General features: G+C 44.5%; 1 protein-coding gene and 1 long non-coding RNA gene across 5 annotated transcripts in view; one reads left to right on the top strand and one right to left on the bottom strand.

Annotated features, from left to right (window-relative positions):
- Positions 1 to 14213, top strand: part of UPP1 (uridine phosphorylase 1) — a 122133-nt gene extending 107920 nt beyond the window's left edge. The window contains exons 2-9 of one of the 4 annotated variants that reach the window (XM_081835115.1): positions 4222 to 4246; positions 5510 to 5572; positions 7376 to 7493; positions 7718 to 7876; positions 10226 to 10340; positions 10427 to 10636; positions 11457 to 11603; positions 12655 to 14213. In XM_081835115.1, the coding sequence (XP_081691241.1) occupies positions 5526 to 5572; positions 7376 to 7493; positions 7718 to 7876; positions 10226 to 10340; positions 10427 to 10636; positions 11457 to 11603; positions 12655 to 12794 (936 nt within the window). In that variant the 5' untranslated portion in view covers positions 4222 to 4246; positions 5510 to 5525 and the 3' untranslated portion in view covers positions 12795 to 14213. Of the gene's footprint in view, positions 1 to 3306; positions 3329 to 4221; positions 4247 to 4821; positions 4954 to 4992; positions 5155 to 5509; positions 5573 to 7375; positions 7494 to 7717; positions 7877 to 10225; positions 10341 to 10426; positions 10637 to 11456; positions 11604 to 12654 lie in introns of those variants that run through there. The other 3 variants (XM_081835118.1, XM_081835117.1, XM_081835116.1) reach the window with 3 other exon arrangements.
- Positions 4 to 3119, bottom strand: LOC309326428. Its single transcript, XR_014150298.1, has 3 exons — positions 2631 to 3119; positions 1237 to 1325; positions 4 to 221 (listed from the first exon to the last, which is right to left on the bottom strand). It is a non-coding gene; the product is annotated as an uncharacterized lncRNA (long non-coding RNA).
- Positions 14214 to 14603: the final 390 nt, after the last annotated feature.

The following is a 14603-nucleotide window of genomic DNA, read 5'->3' as shown; positions in this document are numbered from 1 at the left end:
CATCAAAGGACAAAATTTTGATGCAAAATCTACTCAAAAGTTACATTTCACCTAAAACAAACAGCATATCAAATGAGAATATCACATAGCTTCTGGAGTACTTGAGTCCTGTGTCCAGTTCTGGGAGACACACTTTAAGCTAGAATGTGTGCAGAGGAGGCAACCAGGAGTCTGGAAACCAAGCCCTATGAGGAACAGTTGAGGAGTTGGGCATGTTGAGCCTAGAGAAGAGAGGAGATATGGTAGCCATCTTTAAACATCCAAAAAGTTGCCCCATGGAAGATGGAGCAAGCTTTGTTTATGTTGCTCTGGAGAGTAGGACCCGACCCAGTGGATTCAGGTTACAAGAAAAGATTCTGACTAAACATTGGTAAGAACTTTCTGATGGGAATAACTGTTTGACAATGAAACAGACACCCTCAGAAGACGGTGGACTCTCCTTCATTGGAGGTTTTTATGCAGAGGTTGGACTGTCATCTTTTGCGGATGCTTCAGTTGCAATTTGATGACTCAAGTTCTCTTTCAATTCTACAATTTGATGTTTCTCTAATAGCTGGTGCAGTAGTGAGTGACACAACTGGTTTTATATGTCCAGTCCATTTTGCAATGGTCAGCAACCTGGCTGTCAAATTCTGCACAAGCTTTAGCTTCTTAACAGGGTCAGATTTAGGAGTGTGAGTGTGCATGCACTGGGCGCTGAGCCGAGGGGGGCACCATCTCAAAGCCAGGTAAGCGAGGCACTGGGATTTGGGAAGGAGGCATGAGCCCCCAGGCTTTCTTCCCCAAGTCATTTGCACTTTCCCAGCCAGGTGCCTCCTTACTCGCCTTTTCAGTACCTCCTTCCCAAAGCCAGGCACTTCCTTACCTGCCTTTGGGAAGGCTGGGCAGGGGCACCAGGTTTTGGCCTCGCACAGGGTGCCATAGTACCCAAGTCCACCACTGTTCTTCATCTTCAAAGGCAGCCCTATGTATAATGCATTGGAATAATCTAGCCTGGAGGTTACTAAAGCACAGCTAGCAGATGTTAGGCTGTCCCTGTCCAGAGAAGGGTGAAGCAGAGCTGCCAGTAGCAGCTGATGGAAGGTGCACTGTACCACTGAGGCCACTTGAGGCCCAAATTGAAGCAATGGACCTGGGAGTGCCCCCAAGCTGTGCACCTGCTCCTTCAGAGGGAGTGTAACCCCATTCAGAGCAGGGCTCATCCCACTCATCTGGTTTAGGGAACTGCCCACTAACAATCTTGTTTGGACCAGGCTTCAGTTTATTGGCTCTTATGTGATTCATTACTAAGGCAAGACATTGGTCCAAAATATCCACTGCTGCACCTGCAGGTGTAAAAGAAGAGTAGAGTTGTGTGTTACCAGATGATTGCTGGCAGCATGCTTCAAATCTCTGGTTGGCCCCCATTCAGTGGTTTCATGTAGATATTGAACATCATGGGGGATAAAATTGAACACTGTAGAACCCCACACTGAAGGCTCTACGGGGCTGAAAAGCACTTTCAGAGCATCAGCCTCTGAAAATGACCTTCCAAGCAGGATTGGAACTACCACAGTGTGTTGCCATCCACCCCCAGTTCAGGCAGCTACAATAGGAGGATACCATGTTCAAGGAGACTGGAAGCCACTGAGTGACACACTCCTGACAAAAGTCATTATATGAAGCAGCCAAGGCAGTTTCAAGGTCAAAACTGGACTAAACCCACGACTGAAATGGAAAATGGAATGCAACATGGAGTAACTCAATAGTTTTTTTCTTACTTAGTAACTGGTTTGTTGCTATTGCTTTATCATACGATGGCTATGCATCATAGCTGATTATACAATTTAATTTAAAATTTATGACGAAATATTAAACTGGAGGCACTTGTTCCTTTCTCCAAAACCTTCATCTCCAGGGCCATTTTTACATAGCTTGCCATTTAAGAACTGAGTTGTGCTGCAGGATGGTGTATCAGCCACTAGCATATGAACATTTCTCAGATAAGAAAATGTCTTTATAGTATCTGCTCACCAGACATGCAAAGACTGAAAAGCAAAGCGAGTCTTGACACAGCTGGGACTCCGCCTCAGGGCCACGTGGAGAGTGGCAGGTGATGGGGGCAGCAGCAAACAAATGTTAGGACCTCTGCAGTCAGAGGAGCTGGCTGAGCAGGTACCTGTTTGCAGATGTTCATTTAGCTTCTTCTCAAACAGTGCTTTATTCTAAACCAGCTTCAGTCTGATTTGAGAACTAGCTATGTTCAACTGGCAGTTGAAGCCCGAATTTCCTGCAGGTGGGTGGTCTTTCATGTCCCCCGCATTGCCTAGGGCAAAATTGGGGGGAGGGGAGAGATGGTAATAACGATGATGATGTTTCTGTCTCTACACAGCTCTCTCTGCCAGTAAAAAGACAATCCAAGATACTTGCTTGCACCCACAAAGGGAGGGAGTCAATGTGTCTCTGTGCCCCTCTGTAAAATGCTTTCCCATTAAAAACAGATATCCCAGTTCAAGAGCATTCTAGGGCTGCTTTGCAGCATATGCAACGGTGAGTTTTTCAGTGTGATCCTACCCATGTCCTACTCAAACACAAAGCCTATTAAATTCAGTTGGACTTTCTCCCAGATAAATGGGAATAGGATTGCTTACCTCCATTACTTGAGAAGAAAGCCTGTTAACTCATTGAAACTTACTTCTGCACCATGGGCTGTGATCTTATGAGTTCACATTTACTTGGAAGGAAGATGACAGCCGTATGGAGTTTGGGATGAGTTTGGGGCAGGGAAACCAGTCAGTCAATTCACCTCAGGTTAAGACATGATCCCCACTTCCTCGCCACCCACAGGTGTGGGCAGACAGCGTGGAAACGTGAAAAAGCAGTGAGGAACCCAACAATGTTCAAGCTCAAGCTGAAACACGGCGGGGGGCGGGGGAAGAAACCTGATCTCCCTGTTTTAAGCTGGTAATGCCAGCCTCCATCTCTTTCTCCGACCAAATTAAAATCTGATTGCCTCTTTTTGGACGCTCATTCAGAGGCAGCCTGTAGAAGTGTCCTGCATGCCTACTCGACCTTCATTTCCCTGCCGGGGAGGAGGTGGTTGTGCTTCGAAAGAGAGAGCGCGTTGGAAGGGGCTTTCCCACAAGTACACTGATGAATCATAGAATCCTAGAGTTGGAAGAGACCACAAGGGCCATCGAGTCCAACCCCCTGCCAAGCAGGAAACACCATCAGAGCACTCCTGACATATGGTTGTCAAGCCTCTGCTTAAAGACCTCCAAAGATGAATGTGATGTGAGGAGAGGTGACCTCCGCAAGGCGACAAGGACACTCGACCCTTTCCAGCAAGGCAGGGTGTGTGTGTGTGTGTGCTGGGTACACTGTCTGACCCGCACCTGCCCCCCCCCCATGTGCCTGGGGGTCTTTCAGTGCCTGGGGGTTGTCTGAATGCCTGCTATGTTTCTAACTGCTTGCCACCGAACTGGAAAATGTTCAGCCACTTATGCTGGGGCGGGACATTGTCTGCCCAAAATAATCCAGCTAGCCTTTTCGCAAGTAAATTATAGGAGTGTAGTTTCGCAATTGTCTAGGAAGTTTATTCCGCTGATCATCTTACATTTTGCCTAATCTCTAGATCGCTACTTAATATTTGTGATCACAGCTGATAGTAATATAACTGTTCAACGTTTTTTTCTGTTGATGAAATTTTTGTTTCTTTAGAGGATGTTTGCTAGTTAAAGGAATTGCGGTGATCTCAGGCGTCACTTTGTGTGATGTCATTTCAGAGTTTCCCCCGTTGCGTCCTTCAGTGCTTCCGGCATATTGTGTCCAACTACGAGCTAGATTGTGAAGGAAACTTCAGGAAAGTCCCCGCCCTGAACAAGGAGATAGATATTTCTGCTCGCCTTGAGAGCACCTTTCGGCTTGCAGGTTTAGAGCAGGTCTCAGAGAGAGAGGCGCTGTTCCCACAGGCCGGATCCGGCCCTCCCCGAGTCTTCTAAATAGGGAAGCGCGGACCATTTTCTTTGGGAGCGCAGAGCCTCGCGCTCTTCGGAAAGCTCAGCCTGTGGGACCTCGCCGGCCCAGGAAGCGCTCCTGCCGAGTAGCCGCGGCGGCGGCGGGAGGATCCCTTTCCCGAGCGAGCGCTTGGCAGCGCGGCTGGCCAGGGCGAGAGGAGCCCGGGCGCCGCCAGGAAGGAAGGAAGGAAGGGGCGGCTCGGGGCGGCATCTCTGCTGGGCTCCGGGCTGCTGGCCTCGCTCCTCCTCAGGTAGGCGCCTCTCGGCTCTCCTTTCCCGGCCAGAGGCCTCCGGGGGGCGGGCGGGCGGGCGGGCGGCGGAGCGGGTCCCGCGGCGGCGGCGGCGGCCCGAGGGCTTGTCAGCGCCGGCGCACCTGCCGCCCCGCCCTGGCCGTGTTCCTTCCCCGGCTTCCGCCGAGCCCGAGCCGGGCAGGGGCTTGGAGGGGCTTCTTGTTTGGCTCTGGGATCCGCGCAAAGCCGCCCCCCCCCCGCCGCCCGGCAGCCCCAACTCCCCGCCCCCCGTTCAAGAAGGGAGGAAATCCATACAATGGAAAGGCCCATGTTGCATCGTGGGAACCGGGCTAGTCGCGTGCTTTGTGTTTTGCTGGCCCACTCCTCTAATTCCACTTGGCTTTCAGCAGCCCGTAGGGAAAAGATGCAGCCCCTCTGATGGTTGCTGAAAAAGCATGCTCACTGTATCTTAATGAAAATAACTTGTGGACAGAGCACCTCTATGAAAAGAGGCCTCTCACGGACTGGCGCAGGAAAGGAAAAGCAGAGGAAGGGAAGGGAAGCGGACACCTTTTCTGCCACGCAGCAACTCCCACTGGAGACAATTCGGAAACTTCCATTGGTCCAAAGTGCAGCAGCCAGATTACTGGCTGGGCTTCCACGCAGACCCCCTGGAACTCCTGTTTGGGTTGCTATTTTGTTTCAAAGCCCAATTCAAGGTGCTCAGATTAGTGTTTAAAGCCCTAAACCACGCAGCCCCCAAATATCCGAAAGACCACTTCCTTCCCTACTGCAAACCCTCTTGGGTGCTAAGACCCGCAGGGGGAGCCCTCTTGGTAGTTCCAGCACTCCAGACTCTCAGCCGGGTGGCTTGGGAGAGGGCCTTCTCTGTGGCAGCCCCCAAGTTGTGGAGCTCCCTCCCTACAAAGGTACATCTGGCGACCTCATTATACAGGTTTCTGAGAATGCTGAATGCTTACCCATTGACACCAGAGATGTATATCTGCAGGCCCCATCTAATTTTTTGTAGTTGCATTTTTAATTGTAAGTTTTTAAACTGCATTTTAAATTGTATCTTGCCCTGCCTGGGACATTACAGTGAAGGATGGGTAAGAAAGTAAAATAATGAGAGCAATCATAATACTGATAGTAACCAGTAATAATAATAATCATCATCTATTTCTGTCCATTTCTGTCTATTTCTGTAGCTGGCAAACCATCTTGTACCTTATACAATTTTTCACAGTGCTGACCATGTGATGTTTCTTAAATTTCCTTCCTCAGAGTCTGACTGAATATCATGGCTTCTGGGGATGCTGTGGAGAAGACCGTGAACACATCTTCCACGTAAGAAGTGAATCAAGTGCTATTTAAAAGGTTTAGGTATAAATTGCCTCATTAATTGTGGGAGGGGGGAGTAGGGGAACATTGCTTTCAAACTTCCATTATATTGCTATCACAGAAGTGGGAGTGGATAAGACAGGATGTGGGACAGGGAGTCTCCTTCTTTGGAGGTCTTTAAGCAGAGGCTTGACAACCATATGTCAGGAGTGCTCTGATGGTGTTTCCTGCTTGGCAGGGGGTTGGACTCGATGGCCCTTGTGGTCTCTTCCAACTCTAGGATTCTATGATTCTATCTGCTTGCCATTTTGCCTTTTCTTCAATTGCTCCGCCTGTTCTTATACTTACACTTACTTGACTTTCAAGTAACCTTTAAGAACATGATTTATTGCTGCGAAACCTTTGTTTTTAAGAAATCTTGTCCTGATTGCCTTCTAAATAGCAATCATGCAGTTGTGCCCATAGAAATGTAATTCTGTAAACAGCAGATCAATGAATTAGGGAATTTTGCACATGAGGGCTAGAAAGTATTCAGGCCTTTGTTTGAATGGATGTGGAAGAAGCTGTGGGATTGTGCCTGCTAGGCTTACACCTCAGTGCAATCCGTGTAATGTCTGAAAGCACCTACATGCATATTAACTACGTTCACAAAGATCTCCCATACATCACGTTGTGTGGGCATAGAGAGCATGGTCAGTGGGCGTGACGGGTATCATCCTGCTCCCTCATCACTGCATTCTGAAGGATAGCTACAAGAAAGGAGATGCCAACCAAACCACCCCACAACACACAAAATGCCTCTGAAAGGAAAATAAGCAATCTTTACCAATTTTGAGATGCTGAACACAAAAAACAAGGGGGGTGGGATCTGTTGATTGGTTCCTGTTTAGAAGATACAAAGATGGCCATGCACAAGCAACCCAGGCCACACTGAGTACAGAATTTCATTGGGTAACACTGCATTTCAAGCTTCTGGTTGCGACATACAGTGCCATCTTGCACCAGCTCATCAGGTCCACCAGGACCAATGGCATGCAGTTGAGTAGTGCAGTTGAGTCATGACATTGTGGCTTTATGATTGCAGTGTGGCATAACAGTTAGAGTGCTGGACTAGGACCTGAGAAAGCTGGCTTCGAATCCCTACTCAGCCATGAAGCTCCCTCGGTGACCTTGGAGTCAGTCACCATCTTTTAGCCAAACCTACCTCACAGGGTTGTTGTGAGGAGGAAATGGGGAGGAGGAGGAGAAGCATGTACACCATAACAATAATAATAACAGTGGTAAATAAATAAATAACTAAGCAATCATTAGTATAAAGCAAAGTATCGGCTGGTGAGCAAGTCATTTGTGCGACTTTGTGGGCTACTCTCCCACTTACCCTGCGTCATAAGTTCTACACAAGTGATCCCTGCAGTGTAAATCCACCCGTAGTGATGCCTCGTAAATGTGTTAATAGTGCAGATAACTTTTGTTACATTTGCGGGGAAGTGACATCTGCAAGCCAGATAAAAGGCCATCACTCCAATGGTGAAAAATGCATATCAGCTTTATTCTGGATGGCGACAGAACCAACTCCAGCCCATCTCCTTCCCTTCTCCCTGGTTCCTTCACCGAGTCCCTGGGCAGGCACAGCTGAGTTAGGTGGGCCCAACTCCACTCTTGGTAATACGATATGTGAGACAATTCTAAACATTCAAGGCTGTGATCCAGAAGAATCCTAATTGTCCAGATGTTACACTTGTTGCCTTGTTTAAAGATGCTCGTTCTACTGCTATAAATTCATACTAAGTTTCTCCCTTCTTTTGACAGGGAAACCCCCATTCGTGTCCCAAATCAACATCTTGAGAAGATGAGCGATGACATCCTGTACCATTTTGCTCTGGGGACTGGCACCCATGACTTCCCTGCCTTGTTTGGAGATGTAAAGGTTTGGAGATGTAAATGGTGCTGGTGACAAGAAGGTCGCAGGGTTGATTCCCATGTGGGGCAGCTGCACATTCCTCCATTGTCTAGTGTGAATTGTCAAAAGGTGTCCTTGTAGCAGGAACAGGCTTTTCAAAGTTCTATTTTTTAAATGTTTTTAAAAATGCATTGTTAAATATTTCCATAGCGTTAATATTCTTACAGTTTCCTCTCTTTGATCTTGCCTAGTTTGTGTGTGTTGGAGGAAGCCCTTCGCGAATGAAAGCTTTTATTACCTACATAGCTGAAGAGCTGGGAGTTGGCAGCCCAGGCCAGGACTACCCCAATATCTGCGCAGGAACCGATCGTTACGCGATGTACAAAGCAGGGCCTGTGCTATCCATCAGTGTAAGTGGGCCAGATATTTGTGGGCATGTAATACATTGTCTATCAATTAAAACTGAAATTTCTCTTTTAAAAATATCTCTAAATGATCATTAATGCATTATTAGATTAGATTTGTATATATACAACCTGCATATGTACAATTGACAAAGGAAAAAAACTGTGGGCTAATGGGGGCTTTGGGCTTGTGCTTTGTGTTCCTCTGGAGCAGCCTTTCTCAACCTGTGGGTCCCCAGATGTTGTTGAACTACAACTCCCATCACCCTAGCTAGCAAGGCCAGAGCTCAGAGATGATGGGAGTTGTAGTCCAACAACATCTGGAGACCCACAGGTTGAGAACCACTGCAGAGGCTCCAGGACAGGGCACCCTCTCACTGTGGAGAGGTTCCTTCTTTTGGCTTCCAGGCAGAAACTAAAACCATCCAAGAGAGCTTTCTGGCATGCCCAGACTCAGCACTAAGCAGGAACACTCCTCCCCTGTCAGGAGATGGGTGATCCTTAGCACTGGGGTCAGGAAAGCATTCAGATGTGCCAACCAGCTCCTTGCAGAATGCTGTTGCACCCAAACTTAGCGCTGAATAACAGAGGAGAGAAATCTCTTCCCTTCCCTTTTAAGCACAGTCGGTCTTAAAGAGGAAGAGGAAAAATGTAACTGTGTTACAATGATCACAAGAAATTTTGCGTGTAAAACACATATTAGTTACTATCTCATCACATTTTCTTAATGGTAAAAATGGTAAAAAGAAAGAATAAAGTTAAAGAATATAGATTTTTCTTTTCATTTGTTGAGATGGAAAAAAGCACATGTTTTGTGGTCAACATTACACACTAAACCAATGTACATTTTATTGTCCTAAGCTCACCTAATTTTCCTCCTAACATAAAATGTCTTGTCAGTTCACCAGATGAGAAGGCAAAGCTATCAGTACACGAAAGGGTCATTAACCTGTTCTTTATTTTCTTGCAGAGGTGCTTATCTGAGCTTCAGGGGGCGAAATAGAGAAACCCCGAGTCACCTTGCATGTCATACTTCTGATTGTTTTTATCCACATGTAAAATGCCATTGTGAAAACCTGTTGCCAAATGATAAAATTTGGGGAAATAACTTTAAAATTTTATAGAACATGCTAACAATATAATGGGACGCGGGTGGCGCTGTAGGTAAAACCTCAGTGCCTAGGGCTTGCCGATTGTATGGTCGGCGGTTTGAATCCCCGCGGCGGGGTCTTTCAGTCCCAGCTCCTGCCCACCTAGCAGTTCGAAAGCACCTTAAGTGCAAGTAGATAAATAGGTACCGCTTTATAGTGGGAAGGTAAACGGCGTTTCCGTGTGCTGCGCTGGCTTGCCAGAGCAGCTTCGTCACGCTGGCCATGTGACCCGGAAGTGTCTCCGGACAGCGCTGGCCCCTGGCCTCTTAAGTGAGATGGGCGCACAACCCTAGAGTCGGACACGACTGGCCCGTACGGGCAGGAGTACCTTTACCTTTAACAATATAATAAAATGAAAAATGAGTCTATTTGTTGACAATTTCATGGAATTACCAAGGAATCCATGAAAATATTCCCAAATTAATTTACAGGTGGCATGTTACACCCATTAAATTGAGTGATATACGGATTATAGAACAAAGAATGCTGGAGAGGCTATAACACAAAAGGAACTTTCTACCACTTGTGGTGGGATTGCTCTACAGTCAATCATTTTTTGCGAAAGGTATTTGAGGAAATTGGCAAAGCTGAAAGCTTCCATAGTTGTTGCTATTGCTGTTTGATAATCAATATGCTGATATACCTTACAAGGTTTTTGATAACTTTCATGTTAGTGACGGTTTACCAACTGATTGCTAAACACTGGGGAAATGGCCTATTTCTAGATGGTGCCTAACCTTTGGCAAATGGTCCTGGCTGAGAAATTAACAGGTAGTTTAAAAGCTCTGAAGGGTTTAAATAAAATTGCCTTTGATGATGCATGATGTTGCTTTCTTGGTGGTGTGAATAAATGTAGCCACACTATAGTTCCTCCACTTTTTCGAGAGACTCTTTTAGTTAATATACCGTACTTGACTTCACATTGTACACTCTTGCAACCGCAAGTCTCTTTATCATTAATATTTGCTACTATGGTTATCTGCAGACCGTATTTTGAAAATCTCCGAATAAAAAAATGGCTTTAGTGCAATATTTTCTTTCAGGATAAATGCTTTGCTGGCTTCCTGCTTCAATGCTTCAATATAATAGAAGGTTGTAACCAACAAAATAGTTATTTTCTTCCTTTCCCACATCCTCACAATAACCTAGAACAGAATGATTTATTCACTATGAATTTTCCCCACCCCCACTTTTTTCATTTCAGCATGGAATGGGGATTCCTTCCATTGCTATCATGCTGCATGAACTCTTCAAGCTGCTGTGTCATTCCAAGTGTTCCAATGTAACCATTATTCGTATCGGCACATCTGGGGGAATAGGTATTTCTCATGCCCTTACTACTTTAAAGCAAAAAATGAAATGAAATCACAGTTATTGGTTTATGAAACATATATTTGAAATGTAGGTTTGGCACCAGGATCTGTGGTGATCACCAAGCAATCTGTAGATGCCACCTTCAAACCTCAGTTTGAACAGTTTGTTCTGGGAAAGCCTGTATATCGTAGCACAAACTTAGACGAGGAACTGGCTCAAGACTTGATGGAGTGTGCCAAGGAACTGGATCAATTCAAAACATTCATTGGGAACACCATGTGCACTCTGGATTTCTATGAAGGTAAGGCTGAAAGGGTGCAACCATATCCATGAACAACAAAGCAAAGGAAACAGAAGAGAAGCAAAACATTTAAAAAACGTTCGCTAAATGTGTGCATTTAAAAACAAAACGGAATAATATTGAAACAATAAAATCAGAATATTTGGATAATTAAACCAATAGTCCCCCACAAGTCTGACCTAGTTTATACAAAACAAAACAAATTCCTTCCAGTAGCACCTTAAAGACCAACTAAGTCAGTTCTTGGTATGAGCTTTCGTGTGCATGCACACTTCTTCAGATACCTGAAGGTATCTGAAGAAGTATCTTCAGGTATCTGAAGAAGTGTGCATGCACACGAAAGCTCATACCAAGAACTGACTTAGTTGGTCTTTAAGGTGCTACTGGAAGGAATTTGTTTTGTTTTGACTATGGCAGACCAACACGGCTACCTATCTGTAACTAGTTTATACAAGCAGAATCTTGATAGGTTAAAGGAACAGCTTCACCTTACGTTTTAGACTACATGTGAGGGGATTATTCTCATAGTTGAATGCTTCCCCATGAAAAATAACACATATAACTGATGGTGTGGCCTAATTCTCAGAACTATGTTCTGATCTGCATATCGGTCCAAGTAGGGTGGAGGGAAATGGGATGGTTTGGTCCCAAATGCAGAGTGAGCTGAAATCTTCCCCAGCCATACAGTAGCTCTGGTTCCATACATTGGCCAAAGTTCAAGCGGTGGCCGGGTATAGCTGATCAGGCAATTCAACTCCATGGGGTATTATTGTAGAGATTTCATTGCATGTATTAAAATCTGCATTTCATACATTTGTAGGCCAAGCTCGTCTTGATGGTGCAATCTGCTCATACACTGAGGAAGAGAAGGCACAATATTTAATGGCAGCTTACAAGGCCGGAGTCAGGAATATTGAGATGGAATCTTCTGTTTTTGCAGCCATGTGCAATATTATTGGTATCAAAGGTAAGCAGCACATGTGTCCAGTCTTACATAATTTACTAGTTTCAACAGTCAATAGTTTATCATGTAATTCATAGCTGCAGAAGAGTTTTAATATTGATCATACATGCTGAGTATCTTAATGCTTTAGTATAATTTTTAATCAATAATTCCAGGTGCAATCCATAATAGCTTATCTAAGGCTGGAGACAGACAATAGTTTGAAAAGTTAAGTCTGAAAATCTTGGGCTCAGTTTTTCTTTCAAAGCCCTAAGCCTCTTGCCCTATATTCCGAATCCAGAATAACAGCATATTTCATAACTATTGCTGTGTCCATTAGACCTCCTCTTATTTTGACCAAAACATCCATCACATTTCATGTTTGATGTTTGTCTGATGTTTCCAACTGATTTGACGCCACTTGCAGTTTATACTGCTTCCTTCTCTTGCCTGATTTATGATTTGGCCCTTTTCTGGTCCTAAGCAGCTCATGTGGGATGCTTGATAGTCTCCCGTTACCCCTAATTTGATCTCAGTCAAACATACATCCGCAGTGCAGAATTTCCACTAATTAGCCATGACATGATTAAGAATGCTTTTAGGTTTGAAGGTGAAGAACCTTTAACTAGATCCAAACTTCAGAACCACAGAAAGAAAGCTTTAAAGTATCCTATTTTATTTTATTTTTTAAATATAAGAACAAATCACAAGAGCTGGTTCTGTGGGGAAAAGTGAGGTAGCAGCAAATACACCACAGCAAAGATCTGAGGAACAAAATAATCACCCTGTGTGCACAGAGGAACTTCCTTGCTCTTCTGTTTTTTGAAGGTGGAGGTAAAACAGCCTATGGGCTAGTTAACAAATGCCCAATTCCTGCTGAAGGTTTTGTTTCCATTGTGAATTGGCTTTATCTGTCACTTTTCCCAATGTTTGACTGTTTCTTTGTTTGCTGGGTTAATTCATCAGTTTCAGTTCATCTTATCCTGGGTAAAGTGTCCTTTCCCCCACATGGTTCATAGTGTTATTTTCAAGTAACCTCTGTGTGTTGGTCTTGGGTTTTGTTTTCTAAACGCAGGTGCTGTGGTCTGTGTGACACTCCTGAACCGACTGGAGGGCGACCAAATCTCCACCCCCCACGATGTGCTGGGTGAATACCAGAAGAGGCCACAGATATTGGTGGGGCACTGGATTAAGAAACGTCTTGGGAAAAAGTGACATTGCCATTTTTAGTTACCTTTATAGTGTAAATAAATACAAAACTCAACATTTCTTCATTTTTAATTCATGATAACCTTGTAACTCAGGGGTGACAAGCTTTTTTGGGGCTGAGAGCACATTTACCCCTGCTCAGGCTCCTGGGGACCACATTTCAACGTAGGCATGGTCGAGGTGTAAAAGGGGACATGTGACTTTTTTTTTTTAAATGGGCAATGTTAGAAAGTTTGGAAGGGCCAGAAAAAACCTTTTAGAATCACAGCAAGGAAAGCAATGAGAACAGTAAAGGGAAAATAATTTTAATCAATTAATTTATTGATTATAAATGGGAAAATAGCTTGGTTTTACAGAGTTCTAACCCCAGCAGATGTTTCTTACTGGTGCATGAGGGTAAGCTCTACTATAAAAATGGATATACAGGCAAGGACCAATTAGCGTGTGTTCGGTTTTTACCCAACTGCACACATGTGCATCTTGGTGACCTGGAAGTGGCCAGAAAAGGGGTCAGAATGGGCTTATACACACTCCGCCGTCATGTGTGATGAGCCAGAATGCAACCCCCACACAAATCAGGGGTTGCCTGTATAAACTGAGAGCCTCTGGAGGTTAAAAAAGAACAGAATTTCCTTTCTGTTTGGTATGATTTTATTGTTTACATTAATAATGCAGAAGATAACCAGTCTTAGCCAACCTCCAGCCTGTGGATAATACAATATAGCAGGAACACATCCAGAGCTTCACAAACTACGGTTTGCTGGAAATGCAGCTGACCCCCCTTGCAAAATAAGGAGTATCCATGCTTATTGTGTTTTTAGAATGTTCTTCTGAGTGACGCATTGAGCATCAAACCAGCCATGGTTAAGTTGTTTAACTAAATAGTTGGGTTTAGAGTTGACCATCAAAGGTCTAATTTCCAGGACTAATTACCAAAGATTTTTATGGGATCAGGATGAGTCAAGAGTTGGTTGGGAGAAGTGGAGGACATTCAACACTATTTGTTACGATGCCCCTTATATACCCCCCCAGACAAAAATTCCTCAATTGCACCCTTTGCTCTCTTTCCAACCGACCTCCCCTTGAGCCAATGTATTTTGCTTGCTGGCAATAATGTATTTATTACTGCACTGGTTCCAAAATTTGTCTTGGCTGCAAGTAAGTTGAGAGCTAGGCACCAAGACAAGTATCATAAGGGGGAGTGTGAGACGTGGAGTAAACTTAGGCAAGAGTGATTTTTACATTTTTTAAAGTTTGCTTTGCTGTTGTTGTTGTTCAGCTTTAAATCAATTATTTGTATTCTACGCATTGTGACCAATTGTGACGGCTTATAGCTTTTAGTAATAAAGATCCATTCATTCATTGTGTTTTTAATTTTTTTATAGGCTTGTTGTAATTTCTATTAAATTAAATGTCTGGAATGTATTGCTGATGTCTCTGGCCCTCTTTTTGTCTCTTGCTCTGATTTTTCATGCCTCTTTTTGTGATGGTTTTTTTCTATGAGTGTTTTTTCATTTTAATTTTAAAAAAGTATGTTAAAAATGTGGAAAAATTGGGAGGGGGGTCCCTTTTGAGTACCACAGTATCCCATTGGGGGTTCCATAGGAGTAGTCAGTAATATTTTGTGTTTTATTTTGCTTAAAGAATTACTAGTCATTTAAATAACAGATTTTCCTGCAGCGGAGGAGCATTGTCCTCCTTGCTGACTCCACTTGGCAGGACTGGGCAAATTAAGCAACTCTTACCTTGATGGGCGGGGGGGGGGGGGGCAGCTGCTCCAGTTTTGATCCTGCTAGGCTTCCTGTGCAGGTCGCG

This window comes from Podarcis erhardii (genome assembly GCF_964252035.2).
Source record: "Podarcis erhardii genome assembly, chromosome: 13".
Taxonomy (NCBI): domain Eukaryota; kingdom Metazoa; phylum Chordata; class Lepidosauria; order Squamata; family Lacertidae; genus Podarcis; species Podarcis erhardii.
This window is presented reverse-complemented; position numbering and strand designations above follow the sequence as displayed.